Source organism: Equus asinus, chromosome 3 (genome assembly GCF_041296235.1).
Source record: "Equus asinus isolate D_3611 breed Donkey chromosome 3, EquAss-T2T_v2, whole genome shotgun sequence".
In the NCBI taxonomy this organism is placed as follows: Eukaryota; Metazoa; Chordata; class Mammalia; order Perissodactyla; family Equidae; genus Equus; species Equus asinus.
Window position 1 is genome coordinate 3,441,437 of NC_091792.1, and position 19,990 is coordinate 3,461,426.

The following is a 19,990-nucleotide window of genomic DNA, read 5'->3' on the forward strand; positions in this document are numbered from 1 at the left end:
GGGTCTTATATTTTAGTAACTAGCAGAGTAATTTTTATAACCTGTTTTGAACATCCCAGCTGAATGAGAAATCCTACTTGCTCTCTCTCTTTTAAAAGCACCTTCAAAGCTATGGAAAAAAAAGTCATTAGCAGTGGGTATTTTTCTAAATAAGGCTGCAGAGTACATGTTTCACCTTCTAAGTTAGTTTTCTGTTCTGAGTACGGCTGAGCTCAGTGCTGGACTGAACAGAACTAACATACTTCCTCCTCACTCCTTCGCCTCGTCTGACAGCATGGAGCGCAAGCGAACACTCCTCTGGGACCGGGGGGTGAATCAAGGGGTGAATTGTTTTTCACTTAACCAAATGGAGAGACTCAGCTCTGTTTATCACCTGTTCTTTTTCGGTTCTAGAAAAGGCAGAGCTAGAGTAGCAGGCCTTTGAGAGGAATGCCTTGCAACAAATAAATGCTTTCATCTGCTAGTCCAGGTGGCGTTCCTCTCTATATTTTGACCCCAGAAACCCTGGAATCTTCTTAAAATAGCTACTGGAGCCAGGCAGCTAAAATTAGATTTGTGCATAATTCTTTAAATGAGAAGTCCCAACAGTTACCTGAATTAGGCCTCAATCCATGTCAGACCACAGTCTTGGAGAAAACTTAAAATACGCCACATGCCTGAAGTCTTTGATCAGTACTAGTTTGAAAGTTTGAGAGCTCTGAGAACGGGAGGCCTGGAGTGCTGTAGTTGGTGAGCTGGGGAAGTTACAGCTGGCAATTCCAGGGCTTTACGGATCCCCCCTTCTCTAGTCCCCAGAGCCCAGAGTTCATAGACTCGTCCCCTAACTACACAACAGAAAAGGAGTTGCCATCTCCAGCTGGAAGTGAGGCCCCTCGGAAGCCCCCATGCCCACTCAGGGACCCACGGGCAGGGGTGCACCTGGGCAGAGCCCTCCCCACACTGAGGACCATGTGCTCGGAGTCAGCCCCGGGGCGCTGCCTCAGCCTGAGGCCTCAGGGCCAAAGGGCAGGGACTGATGTCAGTCAAACGGCTGTCTCCACCCAAAAGTATAAAATGGAAGAGGACTTGTGGGGTGGGGTGTTTTTGCCTTTTCTGATAAAGATTGAATAAAATAAGGGTAAACTAATCAGCTTACAGCCTCACTTTAAATGTCTTTAAACACATGAGGACACTTTGGACATCTTCGAAATATAATTCTCTGAAAAATCTATATATCAGAGACAAAACAGCTCATGGCCAAGTTGTCAGAATACTTTTGGATGGTCCCCAAATAAACCTTGCTCATGTCACTTAGGTTGAATGAGTCATCCCGTTTCCTCTGTGTCGTATCACCTTAGCTCATTAGTTGATTCCTTTGAGACTGTGCTCGCTTATACCTTTGACACATTCTCAAGAGAGGATTTTAAAACGCAGCCAGTTGACTGACAACATCGAGGGGTTCATTGAGTTCTCCGGCAAAGAGTGCCTTTTTAGGAGGGCTGGTTATCTAGAAGCCTTAGTCTGCTTTCACTCCCCGCCCCCCACAGCCCCGTGACTTGTGGGCCATCCCAGCCGCGTTCGTTGCAGTGTGTGAGTCTCATTGCTGAAAGCGGCAGGGCAGCCTCTCCGTGGGATGGTGGGGATGGGCAGCTCACAAACACGCCTTTGACTGGGAAGCTGGTCTGTTAATGTCATTCTGTGTTAATCCTTCTTTATTCTGTTAAACATTGCTTTATATTGCGTTAGGAACAGAAACAACCAGTGAACTTATTTGTTCCCGTGCCTGTTTTTCCTTTAGGTCAATAGTGGGGCGCAGATTCTTTTTTATCATTGGAACTTTATACCTGTATCGCTGTGTTACCATGTACGTCACTACTCTGCCTGTGCCCGGAATGCATTTCCAGTGTGCTCCGAAGGTAAGCCCCTCTCCTGACCATTTAGAGGAAACCAAGCAAGCACTTGTTGGACACCTGCTCTCTAGTATGCACTCTCATTGTTTGTTAGCGCTGTCCAGTGGGTTCCGACTCCCAGCGCCCCTGTGGACAGCACAGGGAGCCCTGCCTGTCTTTCCATCCGCTCACCTTCCAGCACTGTTTCAGACAGTGCTCCTCTGCTGTTCACAGGGTTTTCATGGCCAGTTTTTTTTTGAGGAAGTGGCTCAGGTCCTTCTTCCTAGTCTGTCTAGTCTGGAAGCTCTAGTGAAACCTGTCCACCATGGGTGACCCTGCTGGTATTTGAAATTCCACTAGCACAGCTGTCAGCATCAGAGCAACACGCAGCCACCACAGTGTGACAACCGATAGACGGGTGGTGTGGTTCCCTGATCAGGAAACAAAACCAGGAGCGCCCACTCTTAACCACTAGACCACCAGGGCTGGCTTTACATTCTTCTAGACATTTGCATATGTGTTAACTGAAATCTAGCATATTTTGTTTTTCTTTAGATCTTTTGGGAAGAAATTAAAACGTTCATAAAATGTATATCTTTGTCCATAAAAACTTCATTTTCTGCTAACTGAGAGTTACAATGGAGTGTTTGACCCTTTGCCCTCTTGCCCTCTCACTTACTCTTTCATGCATTCACTCTACAGTCATGAAGCTCCTGTTGTGCACCAGGCACTGTAGGAATGGCAACGACCCAAACAAAGTCCTTATCCTCCTCGAGCTTATATTCTATTGAGGGATGATAACTGATAAGTAAACTCATGGCTTGTCACATGGCGTAAGTCGGGCGCTGTCAGATGAAGGACAGGAAGGCCGAGTGAGGTGAAAGGGACGCTGAGGGTGGATGCTCTTTTATGGTGAGGTCAGAAAGGCTTCTTTAATGAGAAAGCGTCTGGGCAGGAACCAAGATGAGGAGTGAGCCACGTGGATGGGGTGAGAGCTCCAGGCCAAGGAAGCGGCTTAGTCACAGTGGGTTCAGGGGAGAGCAGGAGGCCAGTGTGGCTGAATAGAGTTGTGAAGTTTCGAGGAGGTGCAGCTGCAGATCCTGTAGGGCCTTGTGGCCTGCTGTAGGAACTTGAACCTCAGTGGTGGCAGCGGAACTGAGATGTTCAGTTCAGGATGCATTTTGAAAGTAGGGCCAACAAGATGTACTAATAAGTTGGACATGGGTTTAAGAGAAAGAAGTCAAGGATGACCCCAAAGTTTTTAGCAATTGAAAAGATGAGTGGCCTTTTGCTGTGAGAATGTATGCTGAAACCGTCACAAGCAAGATTGTAGTTTCTCCAGGTAGAGTCATTTCTTGAGACAGCTGTTGATCATCTTAGACCCCTGTGTGCTCTGGTTTATAAAAAAGGAAACTTGCAGATCATGTGCTTTCTGGACAAGGGAATGACATCTAACATATTTTACTGAACGCCGAGCAGATGTCCGGAGTGGAAGGAGAAATAGAGTCATTCCGAAGAAGTCGACCGTCTCCCTCACCAAATACAGGTGTAATTTGGAGAAGCAGTAGTTTCCCAAAGCCATCAAAGCAGAAAGTATCTGTGGTTAAAACAGGGTCCATATTGAATTTGAACATTGGCTGATTTTTAGTGAAACCAATTTAAGGCATGGGAGAAGTTCAAAAGCATAATAAACACTTCTAAGGAGTTATTGCAATGTGTTAAATGAAGAAATGGCCACAGAAGAGAAGGCAAGCCCATCCGAGTAATGGGTAGGTTTGCAGGGATGAATCGCTGTGATCACAGACAGAAAGTAAATTACAGGTCATCCTCCGTGGAAGAGTTGCAATTTTCGGAAGCCACAGGAGTAAACATACCCCTAGATAACCGAGCTACAAATACTCACGACAGACGCTGTAGTGGCATCCTTACTAATCGGCTCCCATGTTCAGTCGTCAGGACCTCTTCCTGACGCAGAAGCGGGCTATAGGTGCTGAGTCGTGTTCAGTAAAACCACCACAAACCACTCTGTTTGACTAGAGGTGACGTGGTGTTGGAGGAGTCAGAACTGCGCTCTCAGTGCTGTGAGCGCTCCTCAGATGTCTGTGGTTATAGGCTGTTGGATAGGCTCCTCGTCTCCTTTGTTGCTGACTCTGTAGAACACCCTTGGTGACTGAGCAATAACCGCGTGTGTATACTGAAACCACGCGCTGTGGGAGGGGGTCAGACCTAGTCATGGGCCTAAGTCCACTTGCCCTCCCTGGATGCGACCACCACAAGGGCCATCGCAGGGACAGGCCCTGGTGAAATCCTTGGCCTTCGGTTTTCCAGCTGCCTCCTCCCTTATGTCCCATGGTTCACTTTAGGTCTTTTGCTTACGACTTGCTTCAACTCACCAACCCAAGCTTTAGCTTAAGACACAACGTTTGTGTTCTGAAAAGTGTGTTTAAATTTTGGCCCAGTTATTAGGACTCACGTGAAATGATTTAGCTTTTTAAACCCATTTTGCCACATTCAGGAATGTTGGGCCGACACTGCTGCATTCCTTCCCCTGAGAAAGCTTGCCTCACCCTGGCCATCGATGTCCAAAGGGCTTCTCTTCTTAATTGAAGGGGCAGTGTGGATGGTAAGGCTTCTGGTTTGGCAGCAGCCACGTTGGACTCTTGTGCCTGGTTTACTTTTTGGGAACTGGTGTGTGGAGGTCACAGTTGGAGGAACCCTAGAGCACCGGGCCCCTGTCTGCTTTGGCCACTGTGACAGCTGTTTCTCCTGCTTTCCTACAGCTGCGTTAATGGCACAGAGAGGGTGTGAAGAATGAGGGGATTAACAGGATATAGGATAAGGGTGACAGGAGTGGGGGTGGTGGTCCCAGGGAACCAGAACAGAACTGGAAACAATCTGTTAATCCTGACTCTCACTGTTGTCCCCTTGCTCAGCTTGCCTTCTGCCCTCCTCTTTTCTTCCTCTCCTGAGGTTCTGCTGACGTTTATACTGAGCATGATCTGACGTCTCAGGACAGCAGGGGCAGGACTGAGGGATGGAGAGAGTCCTTTGGTCTGAGATGGCATACCCTGTCAGCGGCTGTCAGAGGCCTCCTGACAAAAGAGGGGAAGAGAAAGCATGGGGCTCGGGGTAGCTCCTCTGTGTGTATACCTTTGCTCCATGTCACCCTGAGTCTTAAAGGGACTGATGGCTTTAAGCGTCTCTGCCCTTAGAAAATTACGGTATTGAGTCAGGATGGGTGAGTGGATAAAACATTATGATGGTTTTGGAATGAAGAATAAGGCATCCTTTTAAACCAGAACACGATGGCCAGGCAGAGTGTCTGTACCTTTCTGTTTGATCTCAGTGTTGACGGTTGTTTCTACTAGCCGCGTGACAAGACGTTCCTGAAGTGCTGTGGGTGGTCTGATGGAGCGCAGGGCTAGAGTCTGTCCCCACAACAAGGGCATGTCGCACTAGCGTGTGCAGCCGGCAAGTCCTTCCTTGCTGGGGGACACCTGAAATGCCCCTGCAGCTCTGTCAGAGTCCTTCCCTCGGTGTAGGTCCCAGGCTGCCCTCTACCTCCTGTCTTCTCAGGGCAGGATCGCCTGTTACTTGGCATGTTTGCTTTAAGGACTGTCAGCTCTTGATAAAATACTTACATTCTCTTGGCTTTTGCCACCTGGGCTTGCCCTAAGCAAACTTTTGAAGAAGGTCAAGTTTCTTCGTAGCCTCCAGTTTCTCACCTTGCCCTCTAATCCTGCTTTCCGTCATTTTCTGTTGTACAGCCTTATTCTCAACTGCCAACCAGTCATGGTGTGTTTGCTTTTTGACAAGGGTCACCCGAATTCCAGAAAGCTTTCCAGATCCGTAAGACTTTTTTAATTGGGAAAGTTCTAGGCACCCTGATATGGATGTTGTAGGCAAGGAATCCTGCCCCGGTTCCTTGTTGTACTGGTCAGAGTGGTTTTCCCTGTGCTTTGGAGGCTGACACTTTCTCTACTCCTTGACTCTCTTCCCGTCCATCTCTACACATCTTACCCTCCTTCACCACCATGCATCCACTTGGACAAGACACTGCCGTCTTCCCCACCAAACAGTTTAACCACTATCATGGCTGGGCGGGCTGGGCTTCAGGGGCCAGTTGCCCAGAAGGATCATCACTGAGTATAAAAGGCAGCATGTCCTTCAGCTGTCCCCCACGTCCCAAATGAATGGTCATTAATTCTCTTCTATATTTCTGTTCTCATGCGTTCTGTCACTTGATCTTATTTCTGAGTATTGTTCTTTGATTTTCTAAGCCAACTCACTTGATACTACGCTGATCTGCAGCCCTCCAGCTGGCCCGCAACATTTCAGTATTCCACTTTTCCACACCTACCATTTTGACAAACTCAGTCCACTCCTCCTTCCTATTCGCTTAAATTTTAATCGGATGTAAACTTTTGACTATTGCTTAAAACTCCTGCCCTCGCCCATCATGTTTCCCATGTCATCATGATGGCTTTGAGGGCCTTCTAACCCTCTTTCAAGGGAGCTCCCTCCTGACCCTCTGCCACAGCACATGGGTTATTTCTTTGAGGGTTGTTTTTCCTGATCAACGCTTTTTCCATGTTTCCATTTCAGTTTTTCCATTTTTAAAGCTGCCAGCACATCCCTAATACATCATTTTCCAACCTATTTCAATTATGTAATGTGTTGCAGCTCACTTTTTGACTGTAAGTGTTTTGATCAGATGTTAGTACAGCTATAGGCTGCCCACTGAACGCAAGGTACGGGTCCACTGTGGAATCTCAGTAACGTGGTATGCAGCTGAATCAAATATTGACCCTGGAAGCCCTGACTTCCTCTGCAAAGGGGAAAGAAAGTGGCTTTCATCTTTTAGTGCATAACTGTGGTGAAGTCATTGGTTAATAATATTTTTAAAAGCTTTGCCCAAGGACACAACACCACCAAAACATATTATTAGTAACATACTGAATAATTTAAAATGTGTCACTAAAACTCGCCAATACAGTGCATAAAACCCAGCTTGAGGAGCTTCCCCATTGCATTCTTTTTGACTTTTTAAGTGAAAAAGAAAAAAAATCGCAACCTGGTGACGTTTCTGAGTATCACACAAATTAGGCTGAAACATGATTTTATCAGCTTGTAAATTCTCTTCCTGATCTTCTTGTGTCACTCAGCTCAACGGAGACTCCCAGGCGAAAGTGCAGCGGATTCTGCGGTTGATTTCCGGCGGGGGACTGTCCATAACTGGATCGCATATCTTGTGCGGAGACTTCCTCTTCAGCGGTCACACGGTTGTGCTGACACTAACTTATTTGTTCATCAAAGAATGTAAGTGATAACTCATTCCCACTTGATCGTTTGCTGTAGTGGGAGGGATCCTAAGGCCCCGAAACTGCTGGGAGCCCTGATTCTGTTGGAATTCTAGCTGTGAAAGAGACATACGTGTGGGGGGTTAAGTCGCTTCAACTAGTCACGTGTGATGGGAGCACTGAAGGCTTAGAACCGGCCCTGGCTTCTCTCAGACGTGGAGCATGCCTCCCGAAGGTTAGTACTTCTTGAGGTGTGAAAAGCTGTTTCAATGTTAGAACTAAGAAGAACAACTGTTGACTTTATTGCAACAAGAATCAGTGTGCTCTAAAGCCAAATGTAAAGGACTTTTGAATGAACTTGCGTTCTGTGAAACTTCCGTTCCATCATTCCAGATAATTTTCTCCCTTTTAAAGCGTTTCCTTGTCCCACTTTATTGCAGTTTCATCATTTTCCCACTGCCTTCTATGCTTTCATAGGCGTCTTCATGGGAGGAACACTTTGCCAATACTGGTCATTTTCTTCTTAGAAGCAACAAGGAGGCCAGACTGTGAAGAGATGTCTTTCCATACTCACACACTCAGTTCCCACTATAAGACATCCTGGTGCATCCAGCAGCTTCAGTGGCGGGAACAATGTCTTGTTCATCGTGCGGCTGTATTTGGTTTTAGCTGCCTGGCAGATCCCCTTCTTGTAGACTTCTGAGGTTTATACATGTAGGTCCATCTTCTCAAAATCCTTTTGAAGTGCTGATGCTTCTCCCTCCATTTTGCAAAGCTGGTCCGGGTTAACCTTCATCCTTAGTTCAGAGATGCCCCATGCCCGTGTTTTCCGAGGTTGATCTCAGTTCTCTTCACTTACCTGGCTTGTTGCAAAGGAGCTCTTTCTGCAGAGACCAGCAGAAGGCGGGCCCCTTCTCTGTCCTGCCGCCTCTTCCGTCCTCTCCTGGCTGTCATCCATCCGAACAGGTGTAGCCATCAAGGTTTACCTTCCAGTGGGGTCAAAGTGAGTTCTTGCACCATAGGTCACCCGGGGTTTTAGGCTTAAGTTCTGCTTTGAGGGTAATATGACAGAGTTGAGATTCTCTCTAGTAAAGGAGGTAGAGTCTTTTTGGGTAAGAATTGTATAGCTTCCAAGTTGTTTCCTTTGTAAATGCTACATAGGAACTTGGAGTGGGGAGCAGCGTGTTAAGTGTGCGGCCTTCACCCTACGTGACTTCAAGGCACAGGGTGGCCTTCTGCACCTCTCCCCTTGTTTCTACTCTCGTGCTATTTGGGAGGTGGCGCTGGGGAGGAACCCAGGTCTGTCTCTGCCCCGGGGTCTCTTCCTTACATTTCGAATACCTAGTTACTGGTTGTGGGGAGTGGCTGGAGGATTTGTGCTCTGTGTGCTTCTGACTCGAACTTTTGCTGAGGAAGGTTCCATCTGTGTGGAAGAGCAATCGCTCCCAGTGCAGAGGTGTGTTTGAGTTGTGGGATCGTCTCTCTCATCTGAGGATCATAAGACGCTTGATGAGGATGGGGACGGGCAGGGCTTACACGTCAAGCAAAGCCCCTGGAGGTTGAAAACCATAGAGTGATGAAGAGAAGACACCCAGGGAACTGAGAGTCAGCTTTATAAAATAACCGAAGACCAAGTGACATTAACAGTACCAGCAAATAGACACAGTACTTACTCTGTGCCAGGAGCTGTTGTAAGCCCTTGATGCAAGTGAGCTCATTGATCCTGCAGCCACCCTAGGAGGGAGACCCTGATTAGCCCCATTTGTCAGAGAGGACGCTTAAGTGTGGAGATAGTGAGCTGGCCACGGGCACAGTGGGAATTGGGGGATGTGGCATTCAGACTCAAGCAGGACAATCCAGAGGCCACGCTATTAATTTCTGGGCTGTCGAGGATTTTTGGAAACTCAAGTTTTCTGATGTTACAGATGCCGGGGAACTGTCTGGGTGTATTGCTTGTTCCGGTTCTTTGTTTCACCTCATGGCAGGGCCACCTGTGACTCCTTCTGTCCTTTAATGAAGACAGTGCACTATGTAGACACATTTTCTTCCCAAGACGTGATTTTTGCTTGAGGATTTTAAAATTGTGTAAGTTTACATATATGTCAGGGAAAGAATTGCATTCTGGTTTTTCCAATCTTTGGTGAGAAATAAAATGGCAAATCTGTACTGCTTACTACAGACTCCACTTTAGAGTCAATTCTGGGCATAAACAGGGCATTCCATGTTTATACCCGTTTCCTATGCAATTAGGAGAAACAATCGCCTTCTAAATTATACCGTGTCTTACTGTTCTGAGTCAGCACTGGTTCCAGTGGTTTCTGTGAAGAGTCGGCTTCTAGAATTAGATGCATCATTTATGTAGTTTTTGCTTTCCTGCCTTTGATCAGTTTGGACTCTTTCCTTGTTTGCTCCGTTGTCATGAGTAGATTTGAATTTCATCATGAGAACATGGGACCAGGATGATTTGGCGGGTTCACAGGAGAGGGCTTTGCACAGTTGTGCAGATGTTACCACTGGGGCCTACGTTCCTTATAAAATTAGCCTGAGAAAGCAGCGTACCTGAAGGACCCAGAGCCTTGCCAGCTGAGAGAACTATTTTTTTTTACCTTGCTGCCACGTAAAGTCCGTGGTGTCTGTTCTTCAGTGATGCCTGGGGCAGGATCCCCCACAGACAGTAGAGTTATTAGTACTTGTCATCATCTTTTAGCTCAGTGTTATCTCTATGGGTAAAATGAGAGAGCAGAGGATTACCATTTTGCTGTTTTCATCCCAAAATAGTTTCTATTAAATCTTTTCTTTGGGTCAGCCAGAGTTCTCAGTTAATGAGCACCAGTGTGGTAGCCTAAAGGGGAAGCGTTTTTACCGGAGAGCTGTGCTAGTGTTTGCAGCCATCCTTAAACCTCGTTTTCAATTCCCCTGGTAGTAAAATGACCATCAGGCCACCTTCTCACTCCTTACTGCCTTTGGCTTTGCTTCTTGTGGATAAACAAATAAAAATAGTTCTGGTTCGCCGAACATTTTGAACTTTTAAGGTAAATACCACATGACTCATAAGCAAGGGAATCAGGGTTGGTGTGAGACTTTAGGGAGGGGTGAGGTCTGTGGTGCTGGAGAATGCATATTTAGTGAAATCTCCAGGTGGCTAAGTGTTAGTTCAATTTTTAACATTTGGAGCCTAACAGAACAGTTACAGGACGGGGTCTGGCCCCTCAGGCTACAACAGTAGGGCCTCTCTCAGCTTTAAAGTTCTAGGATTCTGTGAGTTATCTGCCAGAACGTAGTGGCAGCATGGACCAAATGAGAAATAATGAATTGCACATTTAGAATTAGAAAATCAGACTTTCAAATGCAAATACAGGTTTATTGTCTTACTGTTCCACTTGAGACCAAAAGAGCAACAGCTATTTTACCAAAAAATATTTTTTATTTGAAGGATACCCGATTTGATATTTCATCTAAAGTTCTGAAAATGGATCCTTTTGCTATTCAACCATTCTTCAACACTTGAAAGTAAATATCACTATAAATGTAAACACAGTTAAATACGAAATGAATTTCAGTTTATTAGATCATTAACTTTGATTATGAGCTAATAAAGCTTTAAAATAGGAAAAAAAGACAGCGTTACTAGCAGTGGACTCTGGTCCTGTTCATGCCCGTGGCACTGTCACTGCTGTGGGGAGACCGTGGGTGTAGGATCGCATTTAGCCTGGTGAGTGTTCTCCTTCTCTCTCACCACCGATCAGTGTAGGGAGCCTCAGTGGGAAGGCTGAAATCCATAAGCGAATGGGCAAGAATCCTAAGCTTTTCATTGGGAGTGTTTTATAGTTGCTGTTATAAAGCTCTGTGTACAATTGCTGAGAATCAAAATATTGCCAGCCACAATGCCATTTTTCTCCCCCTGGAGAAATCAAAGTTTATATAAAAGCTGAAATTGCTCCTGCTTTCTCATTTTCCCCATTTTTGTAGACAACTACCTTGTCTTCTGACCCCTACTGTTTTCCTTTCCAGTAGGGTCCCTTATGTGAGCCAGTCTGAGCCGATTCCAACCAACCTAATAAGAAACAATTCTGTCCTCCTTGTTGAGCAGCTTAGCAGTGGGCAAGGCCAGGCGTGTCTAGTGTTGCCAGCCTCCCCAGTGAGTGACTGTTACCTGCCGCCAGTGGTCCCCCTTCCCCCTTCCTACCTGAGCAAATCCTGGGCAGTTCATGGTGACTCGTTTGGGTTATCAATTTTCTCCTTCCCTTGACTTCCTGGTCCTAGATTATTCTGCTTAAGGTCATCAGGTTAGGCTGTAACCATTAAATTCCTTTCAGGCAATCTTATTAATTCTGTGATTCTTCCCCCGTCCAGATTCGCCTCGTCACTTCTGGTGGTACCATCTAATCTGCTGGCTGCTGAGTGCCGCCGGGATCATCTGCATTCTTGTAGCACATGAACACTATACTGTCGATGTGATCGTTGCTTACTATGTCACAACACGGCTCTTCTGGTGGTACCACTCAATGGCCAATGAAAAGGTGAGAGCAGTGAAATTGTCCTTGGGTAATTTCTTTTCTTTGAACGCAGTGGACCACTTTTCATATAGCAGGGTTTTAGAGAGATTAATGGGAGTAACTGCTCTTGCCACACAATTGTATGGTTTAGGCGAATTCACTTATACTTATATCCAATTACTGCTTCTTAAAATAAAGAACATGATAGAGGCCAGCCCAGTGGCATAGTGGTTAAGCTCCCACGCTCTGCTTCAGCAGCCTGGGGTTCCCCAGTTCAGATCCTGGGTGCAGACCTACACACCACTCGTCAAGCCACGCTGTGGTGGCATCCCACAGACAAGAACTAGAAGGACTTAGAACTGGAACATACAACTATGTACTGGGGCTGTGGGGAGAAGAAGAAAGAAAGAAGGTCACAAATATGCATGACATTTAAGGATAAAGATGCTTTATAATTAGCAGTGTTGTCCTAATTCAACTATTTATGCGAGAGTTGAAGTAGTGTATACGGGAAATTAAAATTTAGGAACCTTCTCTAGAAGCGTTGTGGTGCAGCTATGTAAGACACTCCCTGCCCTCAAAGAACTTAATTTTGAGGAAAAGATGGCAACTATTTGAAAAAGTCAGGCGAAATGAGTAACTTGTGAGTTCCTGGATCTGGGGCGTGTCTTGGCGGTGCTGTGCTCTCTGCCTTCCCTTCTTATCCTTCCTTATTTGTTTCTGCTGCCTCCTGTTCCTGGATGACCCTTGTTTCCTCACCTATTCATTCTGAAAAGAGCTCGCTCCAATGCCACCTCTTCTGGGAAGCCTTCCCTAACTGCTGCTCTCTTCCTCTCGTCCCGAAATGGAATGATTCCTCCCCTTCTCTGAGTTTTCCTGGCCTTGGTGTACGTCCTTGGTGTAATAGAGTGAGTCTGTGTACCGTGACTTACTTATCTTTGGATAGTCTTGCCATGTTGTCTGATGCATATAATGTTTGGAGAATTTGTGAGGGATTGAAATAGCGTTTTCCCAAAGGATCTAAATCCAACTCTCACGTAGTGCTGTCCACTAATAAATGCCTTTTCTGGGATTTCCTTGTCTTTGTAGCTCTGTTTCCTATTTTGTAGTCTCCTGTTGCCATCTTCCTTCTTAGACTTCCATCTAGACGTCTAATGACGCCACTGAACCAAACTTTTCCTCTTTCCTCTGAAATATGCAACCTTGTCGGCCCTCCTTTCCCTCTTCCATCTTCCTTGGCCATAGATCTGACCACTCACACATCCTGAGCATCGTTCCTTGTGGATAGCTCACATTCGCTCTTGAGTTTCCACTCTTACTAGAGGTGCAGGCAGAAGAAATGGCTGGAGCCACCAAGAGAGAGGAGAAAGGGCATTTGGGACAGTCATTGTCAGAGTTAGGGAAGAGGCACGAAGAGTTTCTGCCTCGTGATCCAGATTCCACTACTTTCTCTGCTACGTTACAACGAATGACGGTTTAATTAAGAAAAAAATTAGGATGCAAATCATGAAAGATATGCCTCATTTTACTTTTTTCCTGCCTTTTACAGAACTTGAAGGTCTCTTCACAGACTAACTTCTTGTCTCGAGCATGGTGGTTCCCCATCTTTTATTTTTTTGAGAAAAACGTACAAGGCTCAATTCCTTGCTGCTTTTCCTGGCCCCTCTCCTGGCCTCCTGGCTGCTTTAAATCTTCGTGCAAAAAGTATTCACGGGTTCAGAAGATCGGTGAAGATAATGAGAAATCTACCTGAAAAGCAAAACAAAGGCACCAGCTCTGATACCAAAAGCGTTTACGCTGTAACCAAAGGTATAGTTTTGTCTTTTTATTTTAGGAGAACTTGACTGGTAAATGAAGAAGTGGACCAAATTTTGTGCAAATGATTAGAAAGATGAACGAAGTATTAGCCTTTGACTGGTTTTTATTAATCCTGAGAAAGACGTATTTTGCTGCAGCTTTTCCTCCGCTGGTGACGAGCCCACGCTGGGAGTTTACTCAGGAGCTTGTTAAAGACGGGCCAGAGGACGCAGTCCTCTCCTCGCTCTTTCCCCACTAAAGCCCTCGACGGAAGTTTTTCGGGATTTTTTTCTTCCAAGGTCAGAAGAATTTGTTAACATTTTAAATAAAATATCTGGATATATACAGCTACTATGTGAATAGAATAACCTACGTTGAGAGTGGTTTTTGGCATCAGGCTCGTTAGTGAGGGGAGATGCTGGGTTGCAAATAAGCCTCAAGAGAACTCTGTTTCTGCCTTCTCGTGGGCGAGGCCGGGCTCAGATCTGGGAAGGTGCGCTGCGGCCGCCCCATGCACTATGTGTCACTTTTACTTTTTTTTTAACTGATAATTTTATTTTAAGAAAATGATCTAAGTAAATATGGAAGTATTTGCCTCACCCCATGGCTTTTACATGTGTAAATATTTCACTTTAAAATCTGACAGATACATAGGAAACTGAGGGCTATTTCTGTTACCGGGGGGCCCTGTGTATGCACCTGTACGCTGTCTGCCCGGTACATTTGCACCTGGTACCCACAGGCAGCCCACTGCTCGAGCACAGGCTGGAAACCCCTCTGTGCCGAGCCGATGGCCCTGCCACCTGGGGACAAGCCCACGTTTCTCTCCCAGATCTGTTTTAGAGCTGCTAATTGGAACTCAAATACAATTGGTCACACTTCACTGAAAACGATTTCTTCCCAGTTACATTGTGCTTTGTGAAAAAACTGAGATGGAGTCCAAAAGTTGAATGCATCCTTGCCTTTTAGCAAGAGACTCAGCCTCTTACAAACTGGTCCTGAGGACATACGCCACAACCGAGCAGTTTTGCTCTGACCCTGAGATTACACCACGGTGCTGCACTATAACCTCCACTTGGGCCGGCGTGTTAGACAGCTACGCTGTGAAGGGGATTAAGGGGGATAATTGTTTCTAAAGTTCTTTGAGGTGATGCAAAAAAAGATGGAGTTTTAGAAATCTGATCAGATTTAATGCCATCAGTTTTAGTGCATTGTTTAATGCTATTGAATCTTTTGGATAATTCTTGGCTTAATTTCTTAAGACTTCTAGTAACCTTAGAAAAAGATTTAAGGTTACAAAATCACCAACCCTAGGTCAGAGGGCAGAGAGGCCAATGGGGTGGAAGGAGGCAGTAACATTTCTATTGAAGGTGAGGATTTCCCTCCACTTAGAATGAAAAACATCCCTAAATCTGTCATCATAAACTGGTCAACCTTGGTTCGGTACACAAAATTGAACTTTTCATTGTTCGAGAGAAGCACAATACAGATCTGTTCAGAAGGGTCATTATCCTTTGGTGCTAAAATTCTGGGTGTGTTTTCCATATGGCTTTCTCTGAGTAACAGAAGCATCACTAAAGGAAAGGTAGTTGAATTCAAAGGCAGGAAGAAAAACTCTCTAATCTGGTTATTTAAAACAAGAATTAAAACCCAAAACATCCTTGGCAGGCTTTGAAATGCAGATTTTTCCAGTATTAATTATTAAACCAATAAGAAACATATCTGTGGCTTACCTGGTGCCTTCAGCCATCACTCTACATCATTTTCCCTTGTTAAACACTGACGTGGGGTAGAACAGGTGCTGTGCTTGAACACACAGAGTTGAAACTCCTGCGGTCTGGGTGCAGGAAGAGCCCGGACCCCAAGGCCTGGGTTTGCCCTCCTGACACTGGGGTATTTCAGAGCCTCTCACTCACATGAAACAGCCTGAGGGACCGGCGAGCCTTATTCAGAGGCCTTCGGATAACCCACTTTTCTTCAAATTAAATAAGGAAAAGTGTTTAAGCTTTAAAACTTGTGGTGTATTGATTGTTGGAGACCCTTTGAAACAGTCAGCTTGCATTTTAGTCAAATAATCCAGTTTAAAAATAATAATAATAATACCATCACCTTTTAAAGAACTTTAAAAACATCTATGACCCCCCCCCACGTGGACATACTGCTCCCATGTTCTTTATGCATATGTGTCATCGCTTTCTAATAGATGCTGTGGAAGCATGTGGTTTGAAAATAAGGGGGGACATATCAAAGTTTCAGGATGGGAAAATAAGAGAAATAGTGAAACTCGTTTACATTTGGGAAAGCAAACTTGAGGTTTACCCCAACATGCCGCCTGGGGACATGAAACATACACATGACCCAGCCTTTGAAACGGTAAATTTTCAGAGCCCCCATTCCTTGCTAATTAAATAAGATACCAGATTTCATGCATTATCCTTGTTTTTGTAAACCAGTGCTCCTGTTTGAAGCTTTTCCCGTAATTTAGTCCTTCTGTGCAATATCTATAACATATAATTCTTATAAATTATGCCATATTTTTTTCTAAATTCTTTCACATGGAAATAAGTTCCTCTCAGATTCGATTTTTTGAGCTCCTCCACTAGCTCTGAAAAGAAAGCATTCATCCCCAGTTCCACCCAAAGAAACTGTGAATTTGTTGTTTAATTGACTGGCATCCCGGGACACAAGTTTTGCTGTGGAAGAAAGGCTGTTTTAAGAGACCCTGGTCTCTAGTCTGGCCACGGACCACGTTACACAAGCGTGTTTGCTGTGTTCCAGTGCCCCCTTGTGGAAATATGTTCTATGACTTGGAGCACAAACTTGCCACTTGAAGTTTTTAAAAGGCATTTGTTTTTCATTAGTTTTGCCAATAATCTGAAAGCATCATGTGAAAGGAATTATTTGAAAGGCATTTTAAACCTTTCCCAAAGGGAAAATGTGCTTAGACCCCAGGGAGGTGCAATTCTCATCTCGTATCCATTCGATCAAAGAAGACCTGCAGACTGTTTACCTCTCACCGCCACAATCAGTGATGTCTCCCTTTATAACCCCTGCACGCTGTGTGCTTGGAAACACCAAGTTGGCTGTCTGTCGTTTTTCTCTTTTTGTGTGCTGGAACTCACGCAGTTTCTTTTTTAATTGGAAATTCCCTTCTTGTTCTTTGAATATTTTGAACGTTTCTTTCTTAATCCCTTTTTTGTGGTTTTTGTTTTGCACTGTAAAACTGATTAAAAATTTAAACCAGTCTTAACACACTCACTTCTGTAGTGTAAGGAAGTGTGAGAAGGAATTTGCTAATAAATGAGTTTACATGTTTAAATCAAGCATATTGTAAGTAATATGCCATATGTTGAAGGCTTTTCTATTTGTATGTATAAAGATTGCTGGTATTTTCTTTAATGTCATTGTGTTGCAATAATTTAACTCCTTTGACTTACTTGCTAAAAATATTTCTTCTATTAAGAAGTGCTCTTGACTTCAATACCTAAAACACTGAAAATCATGTCACAGGTACCCAAAGATAAGTTTTTATACAGATATACACCTTATAAGTTGATTTATTTTATTACTCATTAGTCTAACTATGCTGTGTTCTGAATGAATCATGAATGAGAATAGTTCTTTATTGTGGAATTATTTAAAACTGTCCTTTAAAAGAAAAAGAAGAAATTGTAAACATAAGCTAAGCTAGTTGCCAAGGTGGAATTCATTATTTAATTTACCTCCTATGCAATGATTAATGCTGCAAAATGTATGGTTATGTTACAGTATATTCACAAAAGAAATATTAAAGGTTTGAGAGGAGCCGGTTGCATTCTTTCGGGAATTTACTGTTGCAATGTGCTAAGTGCCTTGTTGTAAAGTAAAATTTTAAGTCTAGAATTCATTATTTTCCTGACATATATTTTTCATTATGATATATACTGTATGCTATTGTAATAGTTTTATTAAATGCTTACATTTTAATCAAATATGTAAATTTCAGAAGTTCTTCCCCCCCCCCCCCCCCCCCCCACCAATCTCTTGATCATTGGTTTCTCATATGAGATTTGAATTCAGGTTCTTTTCTTAAAAGAGGAAATTATCTTTGTTTAGAAATATGTTTTCCCTGCTTGTGCTTTTGTGCTCCTAAAAACATTTTAGGAGGAGTTTAGGAGTGTAACCACAGTTTATACTTCTAAAATGCCACTTGACATTTACATTTTAAGTGCCTAATAGTTAAAACTAATTTCTGTTTCTATTCTAAAGAAGATATGTGTACTTGGTTTCTAATATCTTTGGCTTTGCTTAAAAAAAACAAAAAGCAAGAGCCTATCCTTTGTATTTACCCAATAAACCACAGTGACATCAACACTCTTTTCAAATTTAGTATTACTGTTTCTTTCAATTTAAAAAATGTGTTGTTTCTTTTAAAGATTTTTAAATTTTTTTTGGTTTTAAGTACTTATTAAAACCACAAGAGGGATATTTCCTTCAAGTACTATTTTTAAAATAAGGTGATAACCTTCAATTAATGGACCTGTAAACAAACTGGATTGTGCTATTTTTCCTGCCCTTGGATTTAAGGTGAAAAATAATTCACAGCAATATAAAGCCACTTGTGGGGGGAAAAAATCAGTTACACACTCAATGATTCTGATTCTCCATGTTCACAAGGGGACAAAATCATTAATTCTTCAAGAAAAGCAAAGTCCTTTCTGTCAGTCAGTTCTGAAAGAACTGTCATCCTGATGCCCTCAGCAATGGGGCACTAGGGTGATGTCCTCAACTAGAAGTCGACAGTCATTGCAACAGTAGGTGGCAGTGAGTGTTCGTGGACCCCCTGATGAAGATGACGGCAGGACCCGCAAGACCAATTTAGTGAATGCACTTCAGTGGGGGAGGGGGAGTGAGATAAACTAAGACGGCCCAAAGGGTTTGTCTTTGGATTATCGGGAAATATGATAGAGTATGGATCAGAATAGTCTTTCTGCCACCCCCACCCAGGCCTCGGATGAAATCCCTTCACAGTGACGGTCCCGTCCTCCTGTTTGAAACGTTGGTGTGCTGATTTTGCTGGCCATAGCCTCAGAGACTCCTAATCTGTGCATTGTACGGGGAACCGATGGCGATGCTGCACAAACCTTGACATGTGACATTCCATTTTCTTCTAGTGAAATATATGAGGATATCAGAAGCATGATCCTGAATTCCTAATATAAGTCAGAGTGGTAGTGGACTGTGCACTGCTGTGTCTGTAGAGTGCACATTTAATTCATCTGTGGCGCCTGTGATGAGGATAGCATCTTATAGTTTTTATGCCTGACATCCATTCTTTAATCTTCACAAAGCCCTGTGAGGTGATGAGGAAACAGGTGGTGACCCCATTTTGTGGAGGAGCTGGCTCATAAGTTTTGTGTTCTCTGTTTTGCTGCCTCCTGGCCTGACTACTCTGCTCATCCTCCCCATTTGTTAGAGGTTTTGTTGTTTCGTGTTTGCGGGGGGAATTTATTCGCTCTCCCACTAGTTAGTTTGTTAAGAGGGACAGTTGCAATTTATTACATTTCAGAGGGGAGAAAAGTCAATGCTTCTAGTGCACAATGACCTTGAAAGCAAAGCATCCCCAAGTGTCTGAGCTCATGCATGTGGTGGGCTGAAGCAAACGCAGGGCAAGCCTCCCTGAGGAGCACATTATGGTGCGCTTTAGTCTCACGTGGCGGACACAGTGGACACCACAGTGCATGGGGCTTGCCTCTCAAGGTGGCTCCCAGGGACTGCTCCCAAGGGAACGTCAGGAGATGTGATGACCTGCTGTCAAAGGACAGCAGAGCTCCGAGGAAATGGAACGGGGTCTGGGGAGTCACTGTACTGGGTTGATTCTGAACTCCCCAAAGGACCGGAGCGAAGCCCAGGATTGTTTGGTCCTGCCATGAACTGGGGAGTTCCCTGTGCCAAAATCTGTCCAAACCAACATGTTTGCTTGCTCCTGGCCAAGCTTCTGGATGCACTTTATTTCAGGGCTTGTATCCAAGCGCTTCTCTCTTTTTCTTTCTAAGTTCCCTAAGTAATGTGTTTATTTTGGTAAAAAGAAAAGAAGCCACTCCTTTGAGAAGCTGCCGCGTACCAGGCACTGCTCCTTGCTTTACTCTTATCTAACACACAGCACGGGTGCCAGGGAGCCTCAGATGCTCCTTGCACAGCTGAGGGCACTCAGAGGGGTAAGAGCTATGTTAGGTACGTGGTTTCCGCACTGGAATTATTAACGTCTATCCAGGTCGTGCCCACTCTGACAGTTCACCAGACGTCTGAGCTCCCGAAAGCTGCACCTTAGTTCTCCTCTGAAATCCTCCCTAAAAGATACATACAAACCAACTGCCAAAATGCAAGACACAAACACTGCTTTAAGATTTTTAAAATACAGATCCTGTTTCCATAAGATAAAAGTTCCTTAAGAGGAAGGATTGTCTTAGTATTCATTTCAGTGTCTAATAAGGTTCTTATCACATACAGGATATTCAGCAATATTTGTTCAATGAATTTTTTAAAATGT

The 19,990-nt window shown here is 44.3% G+C and overlaps 1 protein-coding gene across 3 annotated transcripts in view; it reads left to right on the forward strand.

Moving 5' to 3' along the window:
* SGMS2 (sphingomyelin synthase 2) overlaps positions 1-17,825 on the forward strand; it is a 77,203-nt gene extending 59,378 nt beyond the window's left edge. For 2 of the 3 annotated variants that reach the window (XM_070504547.1, XM_044767426.2), the window contains exons 4-7: positions 1,778-1,895; positions 7,034-7,187; positions 11,522-11,688; positions 13,214-17,825. In XM_070504547.1, coding sequence (XP_070360648.1) covers positions 1,778-1,895; positions 7,034-7,187; positions 11,522-11,688; positions 13,214-13,417 — 643 coding nt within the window. In that variant the 3' untranslated portion in view covers positions 13,418-17,825. The remainder of the gene's footprint in view (positions 1-1,777; positions 1,896-7,033; positions 7,188-11,521; positions 11,689-13,213) is intronic. The other variant, XR_011501819.1, reaches the window with a different exon arrangement.
* The last annotated feature ends 2,165 nt before the right edge of the window (positions 17,826-19,990 follow it).